This window comes from Lynx rufus, unplaced genomic scaffold (genome assembly GCF_022079265.1).
Source record: "Lynx rufus isolate CCGP_SWC_20201006 ecotype Redwood Valley unplaced genomic scaffold, mLynRuf1.p SCAF_24, whole genome shotgun sequence".
Lineage (NCBI taxonomy): Eukaryota > Metazoa > Chordata > Mammalia > Carnivora > Felidae > Lynx > Lynx rufus.
The window spans coordinates 16,827,815-16,852,890 of record NW_025814839.1 but is presented as its reverse complement, the minus strand read 5'-3'; the positions used below and the strand labels follow the sequence as shown (position 1 = coordinate 16,852,890).

Sequence of the window (25,076 nt, the reverse complement as noted above, 5' to 3'; positions counted from 1 at the left end):
CTCCAGCCTGTGATTAGAGCCAGAAGCCAGTCTCACTCAGAAGCCTACCTGACACCATGTTTCTAAATCATCTGCATAACTAAGAGTCCTACAGAGATGAACTGGGTTTCTGGAAGGCTGAGGTCACAAAACAGAAACAGAGCTGGTGCAGACTGCAACCCTAGGGAAGGAGGCTCTAACCTCACCTGGGACCACCTACCTCATTCAAGTCCTTCTTTTCCTCCTTCACAGCAAACTTGCCCCGCTTAGACCTCTCTTTCCTCCTCTCAGCCTCTTCCTCAGCTTCTTCCTCGTCAGAAACCCCAAGAGTCCGCTTCCGACTAGGAGTGGTCTACAACAACAGGAGAGGGAATGTGAGGGGCCCTGTCAGCCCTTGAGGTGCAGGAAGATTTCATCTGGCCTAAAGCTGTTCTACTTGTACGCTTCTCAGTCCCCCCAGGGCTGAACCTTCCCTGACATTACTCAGTACACAGCAACCTCCTAGTCCCTGTGCCCACGAGGACCTTTGCTCAAAGCTGTCGTAGGGGGAGCCTCTCAGTTCACTTCTCTCTTAGCCTGCCTGGCCAGCCAGGTGTGATGTCCCTGAAACATACTGACCATCTGCTGCGGCCCACCAATGCTGCCACCAGGCTGCCAACCTATGCCCACAGCACAGAAGCTGATGGAAGTGACTCAAATTTATGGCAGACCAATATTCAAAGGGAGCAGTGAAGAACTCCCTTCAATTATTTAGACTCCTCCTGAAGGGCAACAGAAAGCTCCCCCAGTACAGCTTTGACACAGCCTGATTCCACTCCTACACCACTGAAGGTAGGTTCAGGTTGGAAAAGCATCTCACTGGGGAGAGTTTACTGGGTGGCTCTGGCTTCTTGACCACTGGAGTCTTGATTGCTCTGGGAGCAGGGACCTCCCGAGGGCTCTTGGAGTTGGGCAGCAGAGATGGTGATAGTGGCTGCACCATGGGGGTGGGCCGGGATGCAGTCTTGACCGGCGTGTTAGCAGGCTTCCGGGGTGCCTCCGGTGGCTGGAGAAGCCTGGATGTACTGGCCTCCTCCCGGGCTGCCAGGCCAGGAGGCTTTGGGGTGGTGTTGATGACAGCAGCCTTTCGGGGCTGGCTGGCTGGCCTGGGAGCTTGCAAAGAAGGGGGCCTGCTTGGGGCATTCTTGATGACAGCAGGTAAAGGAGGTGATCGAGGTCGCTGAGGTCTACGTGCAGGTTCCTAAAAAAGATCCAGAGAAAGTGAGAACACTGATCCTAGTACAAGACACCTAAGGAAAAGCTCCTCCCCTGTGCCTGGGCTTTACCTCAGTGGAAGGTCTGGTGGTCACTTCCAAAGGCAATTTCTTCAGGTCAGCTTGGGAACGGATAGGTGTGGTTTTCTGCACAGGAAACATGATGATGAGGTTGTTTGCGTATCTTGGTACATTCAAACAAAACTCTTTTTGGATCCCTACTATGTGTCTGGGACAGTGGGAAAACAAAAAAGAAAACCTAGGCCTATTATAAAACTCCCTACTATGATAAGACTCCCATTCTCACTGGGGAGACAAAAAATAAAGTCACTAAACCATCAGCAAACTATAGGATTCTATGTCTGATTAACCTAGCATTGGAGAGACCGGGAAAAAGTGTCAATGGACTAAATTCCTATAAAAGAAGCCAGAAAAAGTAGGAAAAGCTTGACAGACAAGGCCAGAAGGGACAAGTGAGATTCAGCAGACAGGAAGGCACGCATAAGACATCCAGGTTAGTGTGACCATCTCCACAGACAGGGAAGCCAGAAAAAAAAAAAAAAAACTTTCATAATAAATACAATAAAGGATTAATACCTCAAATATATCTCAAAAACCTGACAAATCAATTAATAAAAAAATAAACAAATCTGAAAAAACAGAAAAGTAAAAAAATTATCCAATTTAGAAATATGAAAGAAATTCTAAGATGCATAGCTTTGTCTGTCAAATGTGCAAAAAATACCCAAAAATAAATGTTCTGCTTGTAAAAAAACAGAAATTAACACATCTTCTGGAAGATAATTTGGAAGCAGTTATAAAAAGCCATAAAATTTTATAAACCCTTTTATTATTTGAAATTTCCTAGAAAATTATCCCAAGAAAATTGTGTGCTAAAAAAACAGTTTGTGTGTGTGATGACATTATATATATATCATGACCTCCATATTTTTATTAATATATATATATTTATGACTATGTAGGCAATCATAAAAAATTAGAAGAATATGTTAGTGGTGGTTACCTCTATGGTAGGATATTTATTTTCTGACCACTTGGGAACATATAAATAAGACAGTTTGCTTTTTTAAAATGATCATCATGAAAAAAGAAAAAAGGAAAAAAAAAAAAAGGCCAGGTGCCTGCGTGGCTCAGTAGGTTAAGTGTCTGACTTTGGCTCAGATCATGATCTCACAGTTCATGGATTCAAGCCCTGAAACGGGGTCTGTGTTGATAGCTCAGAGCCTGGAGCCTGCTTCAGATTCTCTCTCTCTCTCTCTCTCTCTCTCTCTCTCTCTCTCTCTGCTCCTCCCCCACTTGTGCGTGCTCCCTCACTCTCTCAAAAATAAACACTTAAAAAAATTTTTTAAACGCTCATGGTATACTCAAGAACCAGTGAGTCACTGAGGGTTCCTGTCCCATCCCAGACAGATCCCTGATACAGGCTGGCTCTGCCCATTGCCCACGACCCATGTACCTGCAGGGCCTCTAGCTTCTCCTGCTGCTGGCGAATTTTCTCTGTCAGCTGCTTCTGCTTCTCTTCTTGTGTCTTCAGGTCCTTTCTGAATGTCCCCAGGGGAACCTTCTGCTTCTGTTCAGAAGCCTCACATCTGTTGAGAAAAGGTGCTAGGACGGTTGTAGCAAAATAGGGCTCTAGGGGTCCCTGGGTGGCTCAGTCGGTTAAGCATCCAACTCTTGATTTCAGCTCAGGTCATGATCTCATGGTTCATGAGTTCAAGCCCTGCGTCGGGCACTGTAAGTGCAGAGCCTGCTTGGGATTCTCTCTCCTCCTCCCTCTCTGCTCCTCCCTGGCTCCTGCTTTCTCTCTCTCTCAAAATAAATAAACCTAAAAAACAGGGTTCTAAGTAGGACATGGTCCTTCTTCCTCAGTCAACCCATTCTCTTACCATAGTATAACAACCTCAGGGTTTCTCAAATGTACAGAATTAATACTCACTGCAGGACAGACATGTATTCGTATTTCCAGGGCACTTATTATTTGCAGCAAGACAGAAATATGAGGATATCAGCAATGATTTCAAGATGTACAGCGAGTTATTTACCCAAAGAGTGGAGAGAATATAGTGGAAGAGATAGGAGATACCCACAATCTCCTTGTTAGAGCAAGTGCTCACCGGTCCTGCTCAGGATCAGGGTTCATGGAGCAAACCCAGGTATCAGGGTAATCTTTTTCCACAGAACTCAGCTGGAAGGGGAGGGTTCGCCACTTCAGACACAAATCTGTGACACAGAAAACACCCCAACAAACATCAGCTATACCCAACAACAATTGTAAGCAGGTTCCTCCCAAGCAGGCACAAGGCAAAGATGCCCCCCGACTTTCCATGCAAAGATCTTCACTCTGGCTTCAACTCTGCCTTCCTTGAAGAACAGTAATTCTTCTCAGGGACAGTAATTCCAGCAAGAATAGACACTTTACATCGTGGACTTTCAACACTCCCAGCCCTTCTCCCTCCAACAGGATCCTGGCTCAGTCACTACTCACACTGTTAACAATGTGGTACCAAACCAAATGAGGTCTGGCAGGTTAGACACCTTCTGCCTCATTCAGGAGGGACAGGTAGAACCTGGCACAGCCCCAAGGCTGAGCTCCCAGGGCCATCACCAAACAGACATCCCCAGTGGGACCAAAAGTCCATGAATGTTAGTCAAGTCAGGAGGCCAGCAAGGGTACAGTAAAAGAGGCTCATGGACTATATCACATGGGAGTCAGAAGGGGGTTCTGACCACTGGCTCACCACACTGGATTGTGGTTGGGATTTCCATAGCTCTCCGACGCTTGTAACGTAGCTCACTGGATGGGGGCTGGTTCCAGTTGGCAGAGAGGTAGCCAAACTCATCCCAGAACTTGATGATTCCCCTCTGGGCTAGAAAGCAAACACCCACACATCATATTAGGAGCTACCCTCTCACTCTTCCTAAATTCACACCCTTGGGTGCTAAGAGTATCCTAAGATTAGAAGTGAACAAAAAGGTAATTACCAATCGCAATGTCCTTCCAGTACTGTGCCAGATGCTCCCCCATCGCCCTCAACAGGTGCCGGTACTCCTTGGCATCAGCAAAGTCCTGCTTGTTGTGTGTAGGTTCCAGGACCAGGTAGGGCACATCAACAACCCCAACAACTCCACCACATGCCCTGCAGGGAGAAAGAAGACATAGCTCTGTCACCCCATTGGCCAAAACCCTCCCTGCCATCTGCCTTGGGCTGAAAAGTCCTCCTTGGGGAATACTCACATGCCCCCTTCCAGCTGTGGGCCCACTTTCTCATACATCTTGATCAAGCGGCTACAGTTATAGATGAACATGCCATCCAGGTCCCGGTGTTCAATGTTGACCCCAAAAACAAAATTCAGTTCCTTAGGTTCTTTAAGTGCTCTGAGAAGACATGAGATAAATTCAAGCAGATCAACCCATTAACACACAAACACCATGGTGTTTAAGATATGTTAGCTTACGCTTGAAACTTGAGACATGTTAGGCAAAAAGTTTTGCATTTCCATTCAGTGTGTAACCTATTAGACTTGGTGAGGATACATGAAGCACAGTGACTCTAAACATCCCAAATTAAAAGCATATGACTTTGGCTTTTGGTAACAAAACAGGGATGGATTTAAGTATAAATGGGATACTGTGAAATGGCTACAAATCGCTGCAAAGATAGTTACATGGTGGACCAAACACAAGGTTATACCTATTCTGCTAATGTGACAGTAATTAATCTTAAAAAGACAAAAATTCACCGGCACAATGAACGTGTATGTGAGAGAAGAGACTATCATGTGATACAGATCAACAAAATCATGGAGCTGGAAAGCAGATGAATGGAGCAGTGAAATGACTTAGAAGAAACCTGAAATTGATGCCTATGATAGGAAGGCCATGAAGCAGCAACCCAGGAATTCAAGGTCCAGAGCCCCAAGAAGCTCCAGACATAAGGTGGGACATGGAGATAATCAAATGAGCCAGGACAAGTGCCCATTCCAGATGAAAAAGGTCCAAAACTCAATTTACAGCATTATTTCACATTTGTAACCACAGATAAAATATTAAGATATTAACAAATAATATAAATAAAAGGGAGTTTTAAAATCCTATTTCTTAAATCATCTGTGCTTTACAAGTTTTATACAATAAGCATTTTCTACGTCCTTTAAATGAAAAGGGAAAAACAAAAAAGGACAAGAGAGGATAGAAGGAAAAAAAAGAAGAGAGGGAGTGAGGAAACAAAAAGAAAAGAAAGAAAGGAATAAAGGGAGGGAGGAAGGAAGGAAAGAAAGGGAGTTTCTAGGAAAGAAGGTCTGGTGTTCAATTCTAGGGATTGGCCCTGCCCTGGCTTTTCCTACCTCAGCCAAGAAACCTGCAGTGGGCATGTGACAAGCATTTGGGATCACAACATCAACAGTTTTCTCAAAGCAATCTTTGTGACAAAAATGGCACAGGAGGGGGAAGGATTCCCCAAGCTCTTTGTCAATAACGAGTACAAAAGTTACAGAATTTTAAAAAACCAAAAGCCAGCCCTGGCACTCACCGCTGCTTGGCCTCCTTGATCCGCTTCTTGACATCAGCTTCCCTGCGCAGGGTAATGGCTGTGTTCTGGACCTGCCGCAACATTACCTGGAAATGTACATTGGCGCAAGTGAGGGAGGAGGTGCTCTGGGCCACAGCAGGCAATATTATAACAAACATCTAAAACTTCTTTAAATCACAGGAATTCAAAACCACATTCAGAGACTTACTTCTTTCTACAGAAAGTGGTCTTGATGAGGACAAACTCAAAAGCTGTGTTTCACCTGACCAGGCTCACTCACGTGAAGGAGGAAACACCCCCAACTGAAATAATAGTCTACAGACATGTGTGTCAGACAGGGAAGGGTAGAAAACTGCTCAGACTATCACTACTGTGTGTGACCCAGGGCAAGCGACCATCTTCACTTCATTCTTCCTTTCTATAAACTGAGAATACTAACAGTATCCACTTTACATGGTTGTCAGGATGTTGAAATGATTAGCCAAGATTCTCACATACAGTGTATTCAACAGTGATTACGGAAACATCCCATTTTGCAGCTTTAGGGCAAGGAGTTCATGACTACACTGGAGCTGAGCCAGGCCAGCTCTGGGATCCTAATGCCAGAAATGCTAGACAACAGCTGCTCAGATCTAGGGCCTTACCCTAGAGTCCCGTGTGAGGTCTCCACCTAGGCGAACTTCTAATGTCCGAGCTTTGCTCTCCGCCTCCCGTGCCTTCTCCTCAGCTAAAACCCAGAAGAAATCATGAAAAGGAATTCAAAGGTTCAAAATTCTTAGTCATCCTTCCTGAATCCAAAAGTGTAGCTCCCACTGGACAAGATGTGTATGCACTTTCAAGGAATAGGACATCTGGGAAAGCAACCTCCCTGCCTGGAATGTAGAGTTGGTACAAAAAGGAACATCCTTTTGTTTGGAGGCCCTAAAGAAAACAGGCACTATTTATACTTGAGACATGCTTTTTAAACTTTACAAATGAACGAGAACAGGTCAAAAACTGCCCAAGGCAACCAGAGTTACAGCCTCAGCAGGAGCAGGAAGTTATCAAAGTACTCAGCCAATCACTCTCCATCAAGCAGCCCCGAAGCCCCGTCAGCATGAGAGACCTTGAGATTTTTGCCCTGGAGTCAGGATAATCAGTTTCACAAGTATTTGGGCCAGAAGACAGTAAGATTCTTCACTCTAGGCAAGCTGAAGAGTTGTCAGTTTTAGATAAGTCCCTATAAATGGCTGATAAAGAGAAAGTAAAGTCTGGGGAGAAAAACTGCTGAGAGGATTGGCATGCAGGGGGAGGGGTACAAGAGGAACCAGACCAGTGGTTTAGGAGAACAACTTGCTCCTGGGTGCTGGACGGAGCTTTTTTGGATCCTGCTGTGGCCACAAGTATTCCCCAGACAACCCCAACCTGACTACTCCTGTCCAGGGGGTGGGGGACATTACCAATCCGTGCCACATGTTCAGCTTTCTTCACCTCCTGCTCTGCACGAGTCTTGAAACGGCTTGATGTGTACTTGTACATCCTGAACAGGGGAAAAAGCAACCTGAAGACACAAGCAGCAGTGGGGTAGGACAGCAACCCGAGCAACTCAGGAAACACTCTGCCTTCCTGCCTCCTCCCAGGCTACACTGATAATGAGTCAAAAACAAACATTTCAGCAAAAAAGACTAAATTCCTTATTCCACTGGCCCCTTCCTCCACCTTTGATTAGCAACCCCACTACTCACCAGGTGTGTCATTAATCTCACAGCAGAAATAAATCTCAGCAATCAGCCAGGGCCTTTGCTCTCCTGTGTAGTGTCTAAAGGCCCCTTGGCCCTGAAGCTGAGAGGCTCAGATAGTTCACGGTGCCAGGCAGGGCACCCTCCATGTCAGAGAAGGCACTCATGCTCAACGAGCTTCACCAGCCAACCTCCATAGCTTATCAGCCATCTGTGTCCCTCCCTCAGGACTCAAAAGTTTCTATGTGGTAAATCACAAGCAGCTTAAAGGCCCAAGTGCAATCAACACTGTCAGAGCCTCTTATCATCACTCCTAGCATCATTCCAACAATGCTCCAGAGAATCACAGCCGAGGCCCCATTCTCAGCTCAAGGGAAACAAGACCAGGGTGGGCAGGCCCCTACCTGGGCTTATACAGGCAGCAGGAGAGTCTCTTGGTCTGCACCTTGTGCCCATGAATGAAGATCCTCATCCGGGGATCAATATAGAGCACGGCAGCATAGGCGCGGAATGAGCGCCGCTCTGGCTTCCTAGAGGTGGCAGGAACAAAGGAGTGCTACCACCTACCCCACAATCAGCTTGACCACAGGTAAGGTAGGACAAACTCTCTGCAGGCCCTTCACCTTTCCACCTCACATCTTGGCTTCTCTCACCACCCTGAAGGGCTGCTCCCTCACTGTGGGCACCACACCCCTCACGTCTCCAGCACAGGCACTCCACAGACACTTGACCCGGCCCTACCACTGGCCCCACTACAGACCCAGCAAATCCTCTCCCCTCTCTAGACTCTGGTTTCTTCTGTCAAATCAAGGAACTGGAACCAGAGATAATTAACCTTTTCTTTTGGCTTAGCTGAAGAGCTGCTGTCCCAGTCATCCCTCTGCTTGGGGCAAGAAGACATGGGCATGCTCAGCTTCATCAACTCCAATACTGGGAAATTCAGGGTACAAGCTCTCCCCCACTCCCTGAAGTCACCTCCAGAGCTTTCCCTCCCTGAGAAAATGGAACACCAGTTCCAAGCCTTCCCTCCCTTCCCAGCCACACTCACGTGCCCTCTGGGGAAGTCTCTGCCATCTGGATATCTCTTGGATTTGAGATTATGTCTAGCTCTGGCTCTCCATTATCCATGAGTTTGAGATTGAAAATGATCACCAGTGTTCCTGGGAAACAAATCCTTTCATTCTCCAGGTGCCCCCTACCCATCCCCAAACTCCTCATGGCTCTGGAGCTACTGGATTCTAGGGGCTGCAGGCTCAAAGCCTACTTACCACTGTCCCCAGGAATCTTCATGAACTGAGACATAACCTCCTCTTCATTGCGGAAGGGAGAATACTTATAGATGAGTTCTGTCTCAATGGCAAACTTCTCCACGTTGTCTGTGACAGGTTCCCGGGTGCGAGCATTCCAGGTGGGCAATGGAACTATCACCTTTGGAGTAAACATGGGCAGATACTTTGAGGGAGGACCCAGAACAGCCTTCCCCCAAAATGTGTATCCATCTCATCCCTCTCCACAGTGGCTCCACAATGCCCCAGTGGTGAGGTCCAAGCTTTGCAGCTTGGCACCAGAGGCTCTGTGGCTTCTGCCCCTTCCCAAGACTCAGCGTCACAGCACTAGATCCTCTGGGATGTGCTGATTTATGCTGTTGGGGGGTCTCTGCATGAGCGGTGCCCTGCTTGGGATGCCCCTGGCCATCCTCCTAATCTGCTAATAATTCTACTCTACTACCAAAAAAATATTTGTTATTATCTAGTAAATCCAAAGATACAAATAAACCTACAACTCAGCAATTCCATCCCCAGGTTATATTATAGCAGAAACTTCCGCACTTACATACCAGCAAACATGTAAGGGTAACACAAATATCCAATACAGAATAAATTACACTGTTGTATATTTATACAACGGAATACTGTGTAGTGACGACAATGAACAAACAGCTACTAACATCAACATGGATGGATCTCAAAAACAATGTTAGATGAAAAAGGCAAAGTGGAAAAAAAAACCTATGGTAGGAGCTCACTTCTATAAAAGTCATAAACACACAAAACTAAACTGTTACTCAAGAATGCGTACACACAATACAGGTGACAAAACTATAAAGAGAAACAAGGCAATCATCACAAAACCTACCTGAAGGCAGCTCCTTCAGAGGTGCAATAAGGAATACAACTGGTGAGGGGCACACTGGGAACTCCTAGTATCAGTCTATCATGGCAGCTATCATGTTCACTTTATACTTATTCTCCCAACGGTACCCATATTTTAATATACTCTTTCATATTATGGAATTCAATCTTATGTTTATGTTTTTAAAAATCCTACCCTTATCAACTACACCTCAATAAAACTAAGAGGAAAAAAATCCTCTTTCTTCTAAAACTGTATCCTCAAGTACCACTCCCACAGGCTTAGATGTACTCCTCCCCCAGCCAGCTGCCCATGAGAGCCTAGGGATGGCTGACTGCTTGATTCCCTCTGTAGAGCAAACCAGTCCAGATACCTCAAAGGTTCAAATCACATGCCCCCCTCCACCTAAGGAAAAAGGGACACTGCATTTTAACAAGTGCCAGGGTGATAAAACTGTTGAGGGTTGGAAGAGATTTTACTGGTTTCTAAGAAGCTTAATGTCTGATGGTATTCATCCCTAGAGCTGGTTTGGACACATTCCTAACCAGCCAAAAATGATCTTATTTTGAAATCTTGGCTGAGTTTGCACTAGAGTACAATCCAAAATAGTGACCTTCTAGCACCAAGTAAGGAAAAAATTTCAACCTAGCTTTTTCACCAGGGGAACCGAGTTCCATTTGTGTTCTGTGAATCTGTACCTCACACTGCAACTCCCATTTTTCACAGCAGCCCCAGGTGATAAGAGCTTTTTTTTTTGTTTTTTGTTTTTTTGACAATAATATTACTTTAAACTGCATGTACTTCCACTGGCACCCATCCCTGCCATTGGGACACTTCTTTAGTTTCAATGTCACCACTCTGCTGGTTTTCCTCCTACCCACTCCTGTCTTTTTTGCCACTTTCTCCTCTTCCTACACTTTAAATGTTAGCATCCCTGAGATCCCAAGTCCTCTTCTCACTCTGCATGCTCCTTTAGGTGTGCTCATCTGCTACCAAGGTTTCCAGAGCCTAGGCCTCCCCTCAAGCTCTGGACCCAGACCCGACTGCGTGTCCAGGAGAAAACTTAAGTTCTTCAGCAAAGACTAGCAGAAGAGGATGTCACTCTCTTCCATTCTTCACCAGCTCCAGACAGCCCACTATGCCCCAGCTGCCACATCAGAACCTGCATCGTGACCCTCCTTCCCCTTTCTGCTAATCAAACATCAGGTTTGTGGGCCCCTCATGCTAAAGAGATGACAATTCTTCCTACATCTCTCGCCTCCCTACTGCAGCCCTGCAGGCTACACATAGCCAGGGCATCTCAACTAGTTTACTCCAACACCTCTATCTATCTTTCCAATCTAATCACCACACAACAACCAAACTGACCTTTTTATAAAAGATACTGATACTGCTACACCTTTGCTTAAAATCCCTTTGAAGCTTGCCGTTTTAAGTCCTGCACACTCACCAAGGCCCTGAGGTCAAGCCTGACTGACCCTCCCTGATCTCCAGAGGCCACCACCTTTCTTCAGGTGGCACGTCTGCCAAGTCCCTTCCCACAAGGGAAGGTGATGGCCTTGAACAGATGATTTCCATGGACTTCACCACCCACCTCCTACCACCCACAGTCCATCAGGAAACATTCCTGAAAATCGCAGCATGGGCAAAAGTTCTCCTGCCCTACCTTCTCCCAAGAGACTGTTCTTTCCAGCCACAGCACCTCTCTCACTCCATGTATGATGGGTGAACTGACGCAGTGCACCAAAAAGGCAAATACATCCACCAGCTTGCCAAGGAAAGGCAGTGGAAAAAGACAACCTTTCATTCCCAACATGAACTAGTTTGCTATGATTTAGGCTCATCTAAACAGGGCCAGCACAAATTTACCCACAGCTAACCACCAGAGATTAATCAGATTGAAAACCTGACCAAATTCACCTATCTATTTATGCAACAGCCATGGATTTCTCTCTGAAAACCCTCTTAACCCCCTCTCTAAAGCTCTAGTCACCACTTCTCACACATGAAAGGAGGTAAGAGTCCAGTCTGAGGCTGGGAAGACTGAGGCTATCCCTGATCCCCACCATGAGGAAGCACAGACCTCACCAGACCAGCTCTGCAGACATGTGAACCACCAGGCCACAAAGAAAATCAATGGAGCATGTGTTTAGCTTACATAGTTAATTACCAACACGTTTTAAAATCAGAATATTCTAGATTCATTAGAACTTCTTTCCAATATAGCAATGATGACCTGGGGCTATTTGTCATCTGCCATTTAGTGAAGAACTTATGACAATGATTTCCATACACTCACCACCTGCTTCACTACCTACCCAGGCCCTATAGGGATCTGACTTGTACCTTCTGATACAGACGATTAAAGCAACATATTTCTTCAAAAGGAAAATACATTCATAGCACATTCCACAAAATCACCATCATATAGGAAAGACTATGCTGCTCCAATTATTAGTTCCTATTATTATTACAGCCTGTGGTCTCCACCCATAGTTATGAAGCCAAAACACTCCCTTTGATAAAACAACTCCATATTGACACCCTGCCAGAATGAATTCAGGCTGCAGCTCTAAAGAAGGTACAAATCCTTGGTTCCTGCCATTTGATGACCCCATTCTCAGAAACAGGACAACTGTTCTCTGAAGCTTTGAGATTTTACCTTCTCTTAAACTAAAAGGTCTGCCTGATGCTTCAACCAATTCATCCAACCAGCTAATCCAGTAACAGGGGTGTGGCTGTAATCCTGCAACCTGAATGAGTCCAGCATCGATGGCAAATGACCTACAGAAAGACCCTGGTCAGATGTGGGAAATGTCTATTTGTGTGCTTGTTTTTAATGTTTATTTATTTTTGGAGAGAGAAAGAGAGGCAGAGAGAGACAGAGAATCCCAAGCAGGCTTCATGCTGTCAGTGCAGAGCCCGACGCGGGGCTCAAACTCATGAATTGTGAGATCACGACCTGAGACAAAATCAAGAGTTGGATGCTTAGCTGACTGGGCCATCCAGGTGCCCCAGATCTGGAAAATGTTAAATGGCAACTCGAACCACAAGGATAGGACCTACCTCATCAATGCCTTCCTCCTCATGAAAGGTCCTGGACAAGAAGAGGCAAGTCATGGTATCCTCCTTCTTGGTGAAGAGTATAAAATCCTTCCCAATGCGCATTGAGCCCCTGAAAGGGAAGCAAAAATGGATTATTCTCCCAGGGATTCAAAAACTCATCTGAAAAAGAAGCAAATTCACTCTCTGGATGTGACTAAAACTGCCTTTAGGAGGCTCTTCTCAAGACCTCCCTCCATCCTAGGACCCTGAGCTGAGGCCCACGGCCCTCATTCCTCTGGTCTTCCATCAACTTTCATCACTCCTCACAACTTGCCTGACCCCACTTACCCACCATACAGGGCTCCTTCACCACCCTTATAGGGCACATTCACCAGCAATCGTCAGCCCCAAGTTAGTGTCACCCCCAACCTGCTGCCACAATAGTAACAAGTAATCCTGCTGCCCATGCACCAGGTTCATCTCAGCTACACAAGGGCTGCTGTACTCTTTGAATGTGTCACCATCAAGTTTCCCTCCAGGAACTGACACCTTCAACATGCTGACCACATCCAGTTCCCGTCAGGTATTTCTCATTCACTCATCAAATGGCAGAACCATCAAGGGCATAGCCCACGATCTATGCTCATAAGTTCTCAAAAAAAAACCAAAACAAAAAACAACAAAAAAAACCCCAACGGTATGACCCCAAAGCTCAGCTAAACCTGACCCCCCCCAACCATACACAATATAATTCTTAATCACAGTTTTTAAGGCCTATAATTGGCTCATATCTTAGAACTATAACCATCTTCTGTCTCAAAATTGTTTTGCCACCTCAAGCTCATTATGACATAGGTGGTCCCTGCTTCTGTATGCAACTGGTTCTGGGAAATGTGCCTCGAGGCTGGGTTCCACAAGGCAAAAGTCTGAATGGAATCAACTGCTTCCTTCCTCTGGCCACATTCAATCATATGAGGAACAGGCAAAGACAAGCCTTTCTGGGCAACGTGGAACAGGGCAGAAGTTCTAACAGTTCATTGCCCAATGAACAATGGGACTGTTTAGCTCCCTTCTTCTGAGTAGCTTCTGGGGCTTTATGGCTATTATCTCATGAGTCTCCATAATACCCCAGGGAGCGGATGGCAATGGGAAGCCTCAATACTCTCTTCTATGTACAAATACAAACCAGGCTAGCATGCCAAACACACAAATGAATGCCATGTCCCATTTCCCCCAAATGCTCAGGAAAACACCCAGGACACTATCCAGAGACACCCTGGGGGCTGCCAAGTTCTGTTTTTCATCCTCTAGTTCCTAAGACATTGGCAATGTTCCTTCCCCTGACAATTTCACAGCCCTCCTCCTTCTTCTCTGAAGCTTATGGGTGGCAAAATGAGGCACATTACCTTGCCTTCTGTCAAAGCTTACTCTTGCCCTAATTTGGCAAAAACTCTCACTTTGTGCCTCTTTCTTCCCTCTTTGAACCTGACCTTGGAGGCTGAAGAGCAACAACCCCAAAAATACCATGTCTGCTGGCTTCCTTGCTTCTCAGCCCTATTCTCAGCACAAATCACTCCCTCCCGAAACACTTTTTCAACTTCTGAATTGGTATCAAAATAAATACACTCTCAACACTAGATGGCTCCAACCTCAATGGGTCCTTTACAAATATCATTGTACTAAATTATGCTAATAACACTCTCAACTTCCTGGTCTTCTAATTCTAAGCACAGAGTCACATTTTGTTTGCTCCTTAAGCTTGCTTTGTAAGAGAGAATGTCAAAGAGTAGAACCCCATTTTCTAGATTAGGAAATAGATTTCAGAGACATGAAACAGCTTGCCTAAGGTCACAAAATTACTAAAACCAGTTAGGAGGAGGTTAGCCTATAATCCAGAAGGGAAGTCAGGGCTTCTTCTATCACACTGACTCTAGGAGACTACAGTCATTGGGGACTTAGAGCACCAGTGCTGGAATCACCTGGGGAACCCACGGAACCCACAGACCCAGTGAATCAGGCCAGGAATCTGCCATGGAAAGATCAAAAGAGAAATAAAATAAGAATCCAGAAACTAGGGGTGCCTGGGTGGCTCAGCTGGTTACACATCCAACTCTTGGTTTCGGCTCAGGTCATGATCTCACAGTTGTGAGTTCTGGCCCCACATCGGGCTCTGTGCTGACAGCACAGAGCATGCTTGGGATTTTCTCTCTCTGCCCCTCCCCTGCTTGCTTTCTCTCTCTCTCCCTCTCAAAATAAATAAATAAACTTAAAAAAGAAAAAAATCCAGAAACTAGTCTAGGGTTCTCACAGCAATGAGAGCATTTAATCCTTAACTTACTCAGTATGTATTATAATCCCAATTTACAAAGGAAGAAACTGAGGGTCAAAGAAGTAATTAAGTGGCTGAGGTGAGATTTGAACTTTAGTTTGTGTGACTGAAGTGAGATGGAGAACAGCTCCAGCTCTGCAGTCAGAAGGACCTGATTCTTATCTCAGCTATATGCTCGGGCCAATATTTTTGTAACTCTGGGGAAATCACTTCATCCCCATAAACCTCAATTTCCTCAGTAGAAAATGAAAATAATAGTCCCTACACCACAAAGGGGTATAATGAGAATTAAACGAAATCATCCAAGTAAAGTTTTTAGCATGGTGCCTGGCACATGATAAGTGCCCATTATTTTCATTTGGTTTCTCCCCTGAAAGACAAATCAAAAAGTCCAGGTACCATGTCCCTCATGTCTTTGTAAGCATTCTCTTCCCCTGCCACACACCCAAAGCACACTGCATGTGAGGGACTACTGATACCGTTAACTAACCAAAGCACCATCCTCTCTCAAACAAAACAACACGTTTCCACAGCAAGACTGGAAACGTGACTCAGAATTCCATTTGTACAAACTCTAAATCTTATTCCATCCAAAGGTATGTACAGCTGGAAGTGAGCACTTCAGAAATAGAAACCTTTCTCTTGGGGCTTCACTGAAAATCAGAACAACACATTCCAAACACCAAACAAGTGGGAACCAAGGGCTGAGAAAGAAGTCCCAAGAGATTTGAAGACATTAGGTAGGTCCCTGCTACAGAGTCCAGCAGGACATATGAGTGGAGACCCTGTCTTCTGGGAGGGAGGGTTCAGATCTTTTACTCACCCTGGATCCCCATATGGCAGGCGCTCAGGGAACAGTGCTGTGACATGAAACAACCCTTTACCATCTCAGATATCCTAACCCCAAAAACAACCACCTCAACCACAGGGTAAAAATAAGAATTTTCCTCAGGAGGAGAGATGTGGTTCCAGAGCACACTGCCAAGAGAAAACTACAACTCCACTCACCCCAATTGGTTTAAGATGTTCATACTTTTCAATCTGTAAGGAAAACTACAGATTTAGAACAAAAGTTACTAAGTCCCCAAACTACCACTTCTTTTTGACTTTTCTTCTGTTCCAGAGTTACAGTGATGAAGGGATCAGGAGCAGGAAAATTTTCATTGGACAGAAGCAAGAGAGCACTGCTTGATTTTGTACGGAGTCCTATGACAGGTTTCTGGTATACTTACGATTTTAACCCATTCCCATACTGCCCAATCTGGGTGGACTCAGGCGTTCGCTTGGCTGACTTCCCAAACTGGATCACACTGGCAGCATCACCTGAAGTGGCAGGCACAAAAGAAAGTGAAGCATTTGCATTTCTTTCCCAGGATCCTCAAAAATCAAAGGTCTGAACCTTGTTAAATCCAAGCAGGGCTGTGTGTATGGAGGCAATCTCAGACTGGCCTGTTAGTACCACCATCACTATGACCTTATTCTGTTACCAGAACATGGTATGAAGGCTGACGGAGACCTCTATAGTTCTAGCTCTAGGATGTTGTGCAAGCTGATAAGTACACTGTCAAGAGACAGGTAATCTGACTGACTTCAGGTTGCCACTCAGATCCTATCTCCCATGCTAGGACAAGACCTGGCAAATCCATTAGTGGAATTAAGCCTATGATCCTGCAACAGACCTCTCTCTCCAGATGGATCTTCTAATCACAATAGTGAGGTAACAAAAACAACACGATAAGTTTTTTGTAAAAAGAGTTACGTCCTCCCCCAAAGAAGCAATCATCTCATCACTTACTTGGATCCATTCCTGCTCCATCATCCAAAAAGCAAAGCATAAATCCTCCTCGAAGGTCCTCTCGCCTTTCTGTAAAAGAAGCAGTTGCCATTACTGGGTAGTTACCTATCAGAGGGTGGCAACACGGGTAAAATCAGAATGTATACCAATGTGACATTTGATCCAAAAAGGTTAGAATGCCAAATCTAGCTCCTCCTTCTAACAGCCTTAGCTAGTGTGAAGTAAATGTCAGAGCCCTTGAGGGTGGGCCTTACTATCAAAGGTTCTCCAATGCTTTCTAGTTCATGACAAAGCTTGAGAGAATCTTTGAGGGCAGGAAATACCTGGTCCACTAGACTAACCACACCAAGGACCACTAAATATCATGTATTTCACACAAACCTCAATCATCCTTCTGCCTCTTTCCACCTGGATTACTTCTACCTCTGTCCTCTGCCATGGACCCCAAGCCACTAAAGCATTCCAACTACTACACACTCTACCTTATCAATACTCCTCAAATTCAACAGAGCATCTCCTTTGTGGGTTAAGTTTGGGGTAGCCATCAGACAAAGCAATCAAGCCAGACACGCCACGGGCACAGCGGTGACAGCTACTATCCAGACAAACTGCTATGTCTATGTGTGACTAGCCCCAGGCTAACTTTAGTTTCTGGGCTATATGTATTCATTGCCACATCTTCTGCTTGGTACGGGTCCTTGAAATGGCTCCCTAACCTAGGAATGAGATGGCACAAGGCGTAGTGAGAACTTCCTGGTTCCCAGCTGGACTTGCTCAACTGGAAGGAGGAGCAGTCTTTTGACAAAAGAAGTCCTTTGACAGTGCAGCCATGGCAAGGCTTCCTGGTCAACAGGAAGGGAACAAAACAAACTGACTGCCATTTCAGTAGGTGGAAGAACCTCTTCTTTCGGTAGCTGTCTTCTTCAGCAGCAGGTGGTTACTCAAAGTAGTCTGGGTCTAAGCATCTCACAAACACTAAAGAAAAGATTCTCCAATAGGGAAGGGGACCATACTGGAGTTTCCAAGGTGCCTTTGACCAATGATGAGTACTGTGTTGGCAAAGGAGGAACAGCACGGGCTTTGGAATCAGGAGAGCACTTCTATTAAAAGAAAGGTCTATCTAAGGTACTACGGAGACAAGCCCAAGACTGCTTTGGAGACTACTTCCTGAGAACTTTTTTGTCTCCCCTAAGCTGAGGTTCACCAACTTCATACACTATCCAAGCTGAGGAATCTCAGTTTAAAACTCTTTGTCCTCTCCTAAGGCTAAAGATTCAAGGGAGTCATGATCACCTTCGTTAAATGAACTAGTTAGTGTAATTTAAAACACTATTTCAAAAGTACTATAAAGCACAGAGATTTTCAAGTATCACTAAGTGTTCAGGAATTTAGCTCTACTAAAATGTTAATAACAAGTGCTTCTTGAAAGTTGAAGAACAAGGATCTTCCTGGAAGTACTACTAATAGATAAGAAAATTTCTCCTTATGGCAGTGCCTCTTATCAAAGTATGGAGAATCCAAATGAGATCTAGTAAGCAGGAGCAAGTGCAAGAAAAGTGCAAAAAGACTTCAAAATTTCCTTCTGGAGGAAGCAAGGTATCACATGGAGACTCAATCTGGGTCAGATACAGAACATGGTAAAAGTGTTCTAAATCTAACCAAGAGCCATTTGCTGTACACTTCAGCCATAAAATGTACATGAAGACTGTGCTTCGGGATTCAGAAATTGGTTCAAGCCAAGTGCATTTCAAAAGTCTTCAAAGATTACTGGCATTTCTGGAACACTAAATAGGAAGTTACTCTAGGCCCTTGTGTTTGTTAGAATAGGATTTGCAGGCTGTTTTAACACAAAATCACCACTTAACAGGGGGTCTGAGATACCTTTCTTGTTCAAAGACTTCATTTCAAAGATTTTTCATATGGTTTACAAGGGTTAAGAGATCCACCAATAGAGGATCCTCCTGGCCACACAGTGATCAACAGCCTGTATGCAGCTAGTAGTAACCAAGTCCATGATCAAGTGCAACACTGCCTCAGGGCCAAGAGAGACTAGCTGACACAGCAGTCACTTCTTCAACTTTGTAAATATGCAATGTGGTATCTTTTATTTTTTTTTTTTTATTTTTTATTTTTTTTAAATTTTTTTTTTTCAACGTTTATTTATTTTTGGGACAGAGAGAGACAGAGCATGAACGGGGGAGGGGCAGAGAGAGAGGGAGACACAGAATCGGAAACAGGCTCCAGGCTCTGAGCCATCAGCCCAGAGCCCGACGCGGGGCTCGAACTCACGGACCGCGAGATCGTGACCTGGCTGAAGTCGGACACTTAACCGACTGCGCCACCCAGGCGCCCCTCAATGTGGTATCTTTACCTGGCTATAATGCTTATCCTAATCACTCATTTATTCAATGAGCATTTACTGAGCACTTCCTCTGTGCCTGGCTCTGTGATAAAAACAACAGTAAACAATACAGATATGATCACTGCCTTCACAGAGCTTAGAGTCCAAAAGCTGCTACTCTCTGTAGAAGGTTAGGTAATCAGGAGGGTTTAAGCAGGCGACCAAGAAGAGTAACAGCAAGAGCAAAATGTAGTCTGCGTTAAGAATCAGCTGAAGACCTTGTTAAAAATACAGATTCTGGGCTCTACCCTGGAAAGTCTGTGTGAATCTGAGGTGGTACCTAAGAATTTTTATTTCTTTTTTTTTTTTAATTTTTAAAAATGTTTTTATTTATTTTTGAGACAGAGAGAGAGCATGAGCAGGGGAGGGGCAGAGAGAGAGGGAGACGCAGAATCCAAAGCAGGCTCCAGGCTCCAAGCTGTCAGCACAGAGCCCAACTCGGGGCTCGAACTCAGGAACCGCGAGATCATGACCTGAGCAGAAGTCAGATGCTCAACCGACTGAGCCACCCAGGCGCCCCAGAATTTTTATTTCTAACAAGCTCCACAGGTGACGCTGTCCATCAACAGACCACTCTTTGAGAAGCACTGAACTAGAGAATAAAGAACCCATCGCATCCCTGCTTAAAACAATCTCCTCAGACATTCCACAAGTTAGAGATGTATTCCTAACACCTGATATTTACTTTGTCAGTCATTTGAGTGATATATGAAGCCTCCAAGCAAAGGATTTTGATGAAGAACAGGGAGTTCTGGAGAGAGGAGAGTCTAAGCAGCTGGGGGTTGTATGCTTCCACTCCCATCATACATTTTGGAACCAAGACAGGGAGGGCAAAGCCAAACTGTCTTCTTTGCAGTTGTGCCTCAGATCCTGGTAGCAGCTATGTAAGATTATCAGAACAAATTTGGAAGGATGCACATCTAAGCTCCCCCCAATATGGCTAAGTCTAGCTTCTCCAAATCAGCCTGACATCCCACATCCCATCATCCAACTCTCACTGGGGAGAAGACAGGAAATAGAAGCAGAAGAAATGTAAAATGGAGCTAATAAATCAAAAGTCAGAGATGATAAAATAATGTCCTCAGCAGAAGTTGTAATAAAATGACATCCAAGTTCTTGTTCTTTTGCCATCTGAGCACTATACATTTCAGGTTCACATGCTCTAATTTTCCATTTCTATGATTCGGCATCACAAAAGGGATCTTTCTTTGAGAAGTGACACTCCTATACAAAGAAGTCAAGAAAGTCAATAAAAATACCAAATCTACTTCTGACAGGCACATTATGGTATGACCCCATCTAATAGGAATGTTTTGGGTGAGTGAACACCTCTGCACTTTAAGAGTCTGGTTCCTTTGTCACCCTTCTTAGGTTTAAATACAATCTTTTAAAATGTGAATTTGTAGTGAATTCAAACTAAATCTGATGTTTGAGGGGATTTCCAAGTTCAGTATCAATCTAGTTTCAGAACGGGAGACAGGAAAATACTTTCCCCTCTGTACCAACAATAAGAACTTTATAGTACTAGGATATTACTGATTTTATTATTCTACTTGTAAAATGAGGTTGCTTTTATTCCTCCTGTTGAATGTGTTAATAAGGCCCTGAGATAGAAAGAGTGAAGTGATACCTCAGCCAAGACTCCCAATCTCGAGCTATTTGGAGTAAATCAAGTCTTTTTCCAAAATGCTGTAGTCCTTACTGATTCTATCATACCATTTAATCTTTAACTGCCTTGACAATTCCCTTAAGACCAAGTTATTGTTCTCTAATCATCTGCAGAGTGCTGTCTCTCCAATTAGAGACTTAAGTTCTCTAATGAGAACTTAGAAAAGGCCCCATCACATCCTCTCTGGACTCCTCCCAAAGCACAACAGCAGTAAGAACACTGAGCACAGAATAAATGCACAGTTGGCCCTTTTCATTTAAATTGAAATCCAACTGTTATGCTCCATTTTGAGTATAATGGACAAAATTTTCTTAGTGAAATTCACCCGCCGAAGGTGGAAGGAGGGGACAGAGATGATCTCTGTTTAAAACTGTTTCTTTCAAATAGACTCAGCTCTGATGATTTTTCCTTTCAATGTCACTTGGTGTAGAGGCCCTTTCTCTGCTTTACCATCTGTGCAATGATTAAGACAACTGCTGATTCTTTCAGAGGTAGCTGTAATTGCTCCTCATCATAGCACACTTGAGATGTAAGATACACAGTAACTTGGGAATGGTTCCTCCATTTGGCCTTAGGGTTTAAGTAACCATCTTCTAAGACTCTTCTGCTATGCCTTTTTCCTGTTCCTTTCTTCCAAAAATAAAAGAAGTCTTATTTTCACCACTTCGGCATAGCTTTTTGAGAAGGCTTTCAGAATTTAAACAGTATAGCTGACGTTTAGCTGTCCTGAATGATTTTCTTTGCTCTAAAGAAAATGTGCATGAGAAATCCATCATATCTAGGGAGATTCATCATAATTATATAACACTGAGGTTCTGAGAATCACTTCTTAGTTATGTGCTTGTTCCCATTTATCAAATGAGTGAGTCCATGAAGAGGGGCTATTTGATAATTGTATATTCCCACAAAAACTACCAGTATTCTCAGATGTTAGTCAATGTTATTCAAAATATTAGCCTAAACCTTTCAGAAGACTTTAGAAAAGTTTATCAGAAAAACAGAGTATGCTAGCCAAATTGGATTTAAAAGCTATCTTCCCCTATTCCCCTTCCAAATTTCTAGCATTCAAATTACCAAAAAACATGCTGGTACAAACACTGAACAGGCAGAAAGCAAACTAAAAATGATAATTTAAAATTTTTAAAAAGCCAATGATAATGACTAAGAATTCTTCCACTGTTGTACCTACTCCAGAAAAAAAAAGAATTTTACTACCAAACAGTAGACACTGTTAGTATCTTTAAATTCCAAGCAAAGCAGCCCTCCTTTCTGACATTTCTGCCTGAGAACATCTCAGCGAATTCCAGCACCAACCCAGTTAACCTACCTGTTTTAGGCAACTGACACCAGCAACCCTCCAAGTCCTTGCTGAGGTTGCAGAGAGAGGAAGTGGCCTCCAATAAGCTCTTTTTGGCCTCAGGTAGCAGTAAAATCAACCAATCAGTAAGCCAACCAATCAAATCACTGGTACTTGGTCACTTTGTTCCCCACTACTCTACTCCATTAACCCATAAATCTCTCAGTGGCTACTTAAGTAGATCTATAGATCTGGACACCACACGTTAGTTCCCTTGCACCAAAATTTTTGGTTTCTATTATATGCCTGACCAGGAATGCCCTGTTTCTACCTGTGACCTGGAATAATCAAGCTCTTAAGCATTTCTTCTTAGGCATAGCAATAAATTCATTCAAAGGAACTGAACATCAGAGGAAAGGACTGACATTAACTTAGACTTACCTGCATAAATATCTATTCTGGTGGCATCAGCATCTCTGCAAAATTAAAAGAAAAAAATCAAGATCCAGTTGAAAATATGAAGTATCAACCATCAAAATGTACAATATTTTAAGTGGGATGCATACTATTTTGAGTCTATTTTCAGGAAGTCACACAGAAATTCTGTATCCATTACACTTTCACACTTAGTAATACTGTTTTCCTTATGTGTCTGTGAAACACTTCTGAAGCTCTAAACTATTTAAAATAATCACATGACACATAGGGCCTGGATACATTTTTTAAATACAGATTTCACAGTAAAAACATCTAGAGAATAAGAAAGAACACCATCCTTTACACACTAAAAAATGACTCACAACTGTGTTTCTCTCACTCACTTGATTGCAATCATAAAAAATGTTCCAGTAACTTGTCCATTTTTCTTTGTCACAAAATGTTAAGGGAAAAAAAAATCATCTGCCACGAAGCCTATGAAAAATCAGGTCTCAGAGTATACACACTACAGTCAACATACTAATTCACAAGCCCATAATCTTATCCTAACCTAAAAGGAAGTTGGGGCACTCCATCAGACTCCAACCATTAGCTGAAATAACAAGTTCAGTCATCAAGAGCAGCTTGAAGGTAATCTAGTCCAATTCTGCCAACTGCAGGCAAGGAAAATGAGGCACAGAGAGTTTCATCAGTTTTATTTTATTTTTTTAATTTTTAAAGGTTTTTTATTATTTGGAGAAAGAGAGAGAGAGACAGACAGACAGACAGACAGAAAAAGCACAAGTAGGGGAGGGGCAGAGAAAGGAGACACAGAATCCGAAGCAGGCTCCAAGCTCTGAGCTGTCAGAGCCCAATGCGGGGCTTGAACCCACAAACCGTGAGATCATGACCTGAGCCAAAGTCAGACACTCAACCGACTGAGCCACCCAGGTACCCTAAGTTTCATCAGTTTTAAGTGGGGGGAAAAAAACCCACTCAAGTCCATTCAGTTCTATATGTACCTATTCCTAAAAACATAAAAACATTTTCAAATATGAGAAAAATTAGCAAAATGTGTGCATGAACAGTAACATATACTCCTAGGAATCTCCAATTCACCATAGGATATAAAAAAAGACAGTCTGCCACAACACACCATGGTCTCACAAAGCTAATAAGTGGCAAAGTCATAGTTCCATTAAGCTACAGCATTTTTAAATTGAATACAAAAATTATGACTCAACCAGGATTGAAACAAAATGGAACTTTTCTGGTTAAACAACTTATTAACAAACACACTTTCATGAACAGTCCAGTGAATAACAATAAAAGTAATAATAGCATAGATTTATAGTATAGATATAGATACAAACAGAAAATTACCCAGCAGCTCATTAATTAGGGAATCTGTTTAGAAAGTACTTCTACTCTCAGGGCACCTAGGTGGCTCAGTCAGTTAGGCATCTGACTCTTAAGTTTGGTCCAGGTCATGATCTCCCAGTTTGTGGGATTGAGCCTCACGTCAGTCTCCACAATGACAGCATGGAGCCTGCTTGGGATTCATTCTCTCTCTCTCTCTCTCTCTCTCCCCCTGCCCTTCCCCTGCTCATGTGCACATGCACATATGCATTCTCTCTCTCAAAATAAGTTAACTAATTAAAAAAAAATGGAAGTACTCTACTCTCAATTCTTACCCTCTTCCTTCATTAGTCATCAACACTTGGTCAATAAGCAATGTGTCTGAATTTTATGTCTGCATTCAGAAACAAAACTGAGAGAATATTTTCATAATTATGAACAGAATCGTGATTTGGATGTTCCTATTTGCTTATCTTTGAGGCAACCTAAACTTTCTAGTCTTGCACATAACATTTATAGACTTCCATCACTAAGAACTCAATATAACACAGTGCTGAAGACTTTCTTCCAAACACAGATACTAATAACAGAAGATACTTTGATCAACTAGAGTCAATTAAATATACATTTTAGGAACACACTCTGGCATAATTTTAAAGACTTTAGATGGTGTACATTTTTGGTAACACAAATTAAATAAGATCTTGTCTGTCCCATTACCTTGATTGCTAAATTCCTATCTTAATTCCTTGCATTTCATTTCAATTATCTTGCTCTAATACACAAGGGAAGATAACTTGGAAGGTCATAAGTTCACTATTTTTAGGACAAGCAATGGGTGAATTAAAGTTAATCAAGTAAAGTAGAAGTATCAACTAACATGCTATTAAAAATACTTTTGGGGTAAGAGGCCTCTTAGGAGGGAATTGCAGCTGCTTACAGAACTGTCTCCTTCCTAAGTCTTCAGAAAACAATAGTCACAAGGACCCAAAAAGTTTTCAAGCACAGCTTGTATGCCTAAAAGACTACATACCTTGCATTATCAACCAGTTCAGCAAGAGCACCAAACAAGAATTCATGAGTAGTTCTGAAATGATAAATACTAAGAATCAGCAAAAGAATTACAGAATT

At 43.5% G+C, this 25,076-nt stretch overlaps 1 protein-coding gene across 4 annotated transcripts in view; it reads right to left on the bottom strand.

Moving 5' to 3' along the window:
* Positions 1 to 25,076, bottom strand: part of MORC2 (MORC family CW-type zinc finger 2) — a 39,982-nt gene that overhangs the window by 6,564 nt on the left and 8,342 nt on the right. For all 4 annotated transcript variants that reach the window (XM_047088282.1, XM_047088283.1, XM_047088284.1 and 1 more), the window contains exons 2-20: positions 24,979 to 25,032; positions 22,611 to 22,645; positions 16,803 to 16,871; positions 16,240 to 16,330; positions 12,700 to 12,808; positions 8,769 to 8,928; positions 8,549 to 8,660; positions 7,905 to 8,030; positions 7,222 to 7,301; positions 6,427 to 6,509; positions 5,783 to 5,868; positions 4,489 to 4,629; positions 4,236 to 4,390; positions 3,992 to 4,120; positions 3,368 to 3,473; positions 2,710 to 2,842; positions 1,305 to 1,379; positions 839 to 1,219; positions 200 to 331 (exon numbers count right to left, since the gene is read on the bottom strand). In XM_047088282.1, coding sequence (XP_046944238.1) covers positions 200 to 331; positions 839 to 1,219; positions 1,305 to 1,379; positions 2,710 to 2,842; positions 3,368 to 3,473; positions 3,992 to 4,120; positions 4,236 to 4,390; positions 4,489 to 4,629; positions 5,783 to 5,868; positions 6,427 to 6,509; positions 7,222 to 7,301; positions 7,905 to 8,030; positions 8,549 to 8,660; positions 8,769 to 8,928; positions 12,700 to 12,808; positions 16,240 to 16,330; positions 16,803 to 16,871; positions 22,611 to 22,645; positions 24,979 to 25,032 — 2,257 coding nt within the window. The remainder of the gene's footprint in view (positions 1 to 199; positions 332 to 838; positions 1,220 to 1,304; positions 1,380 to 2,709; positions 2,843 to 3,367; positions 3,474 to 3,991; positions 4,121 to 4,235; positions 4,391 to 4,488; positions 4,630 to 5,782; positions 5,869 to 6,426; positions 6,510 to 7,221; positions 7,302 to 7,904; positions 8,031 to 8,548; positions 8,661 to 8,768; positions 8,929 to 12,699; positions 12,809 to 16,239; positions 16,331 to 16,802; positions 16,872 to 22,610; positions 22,646 to 24,978; positions 25,033 to 25,076) is intronic.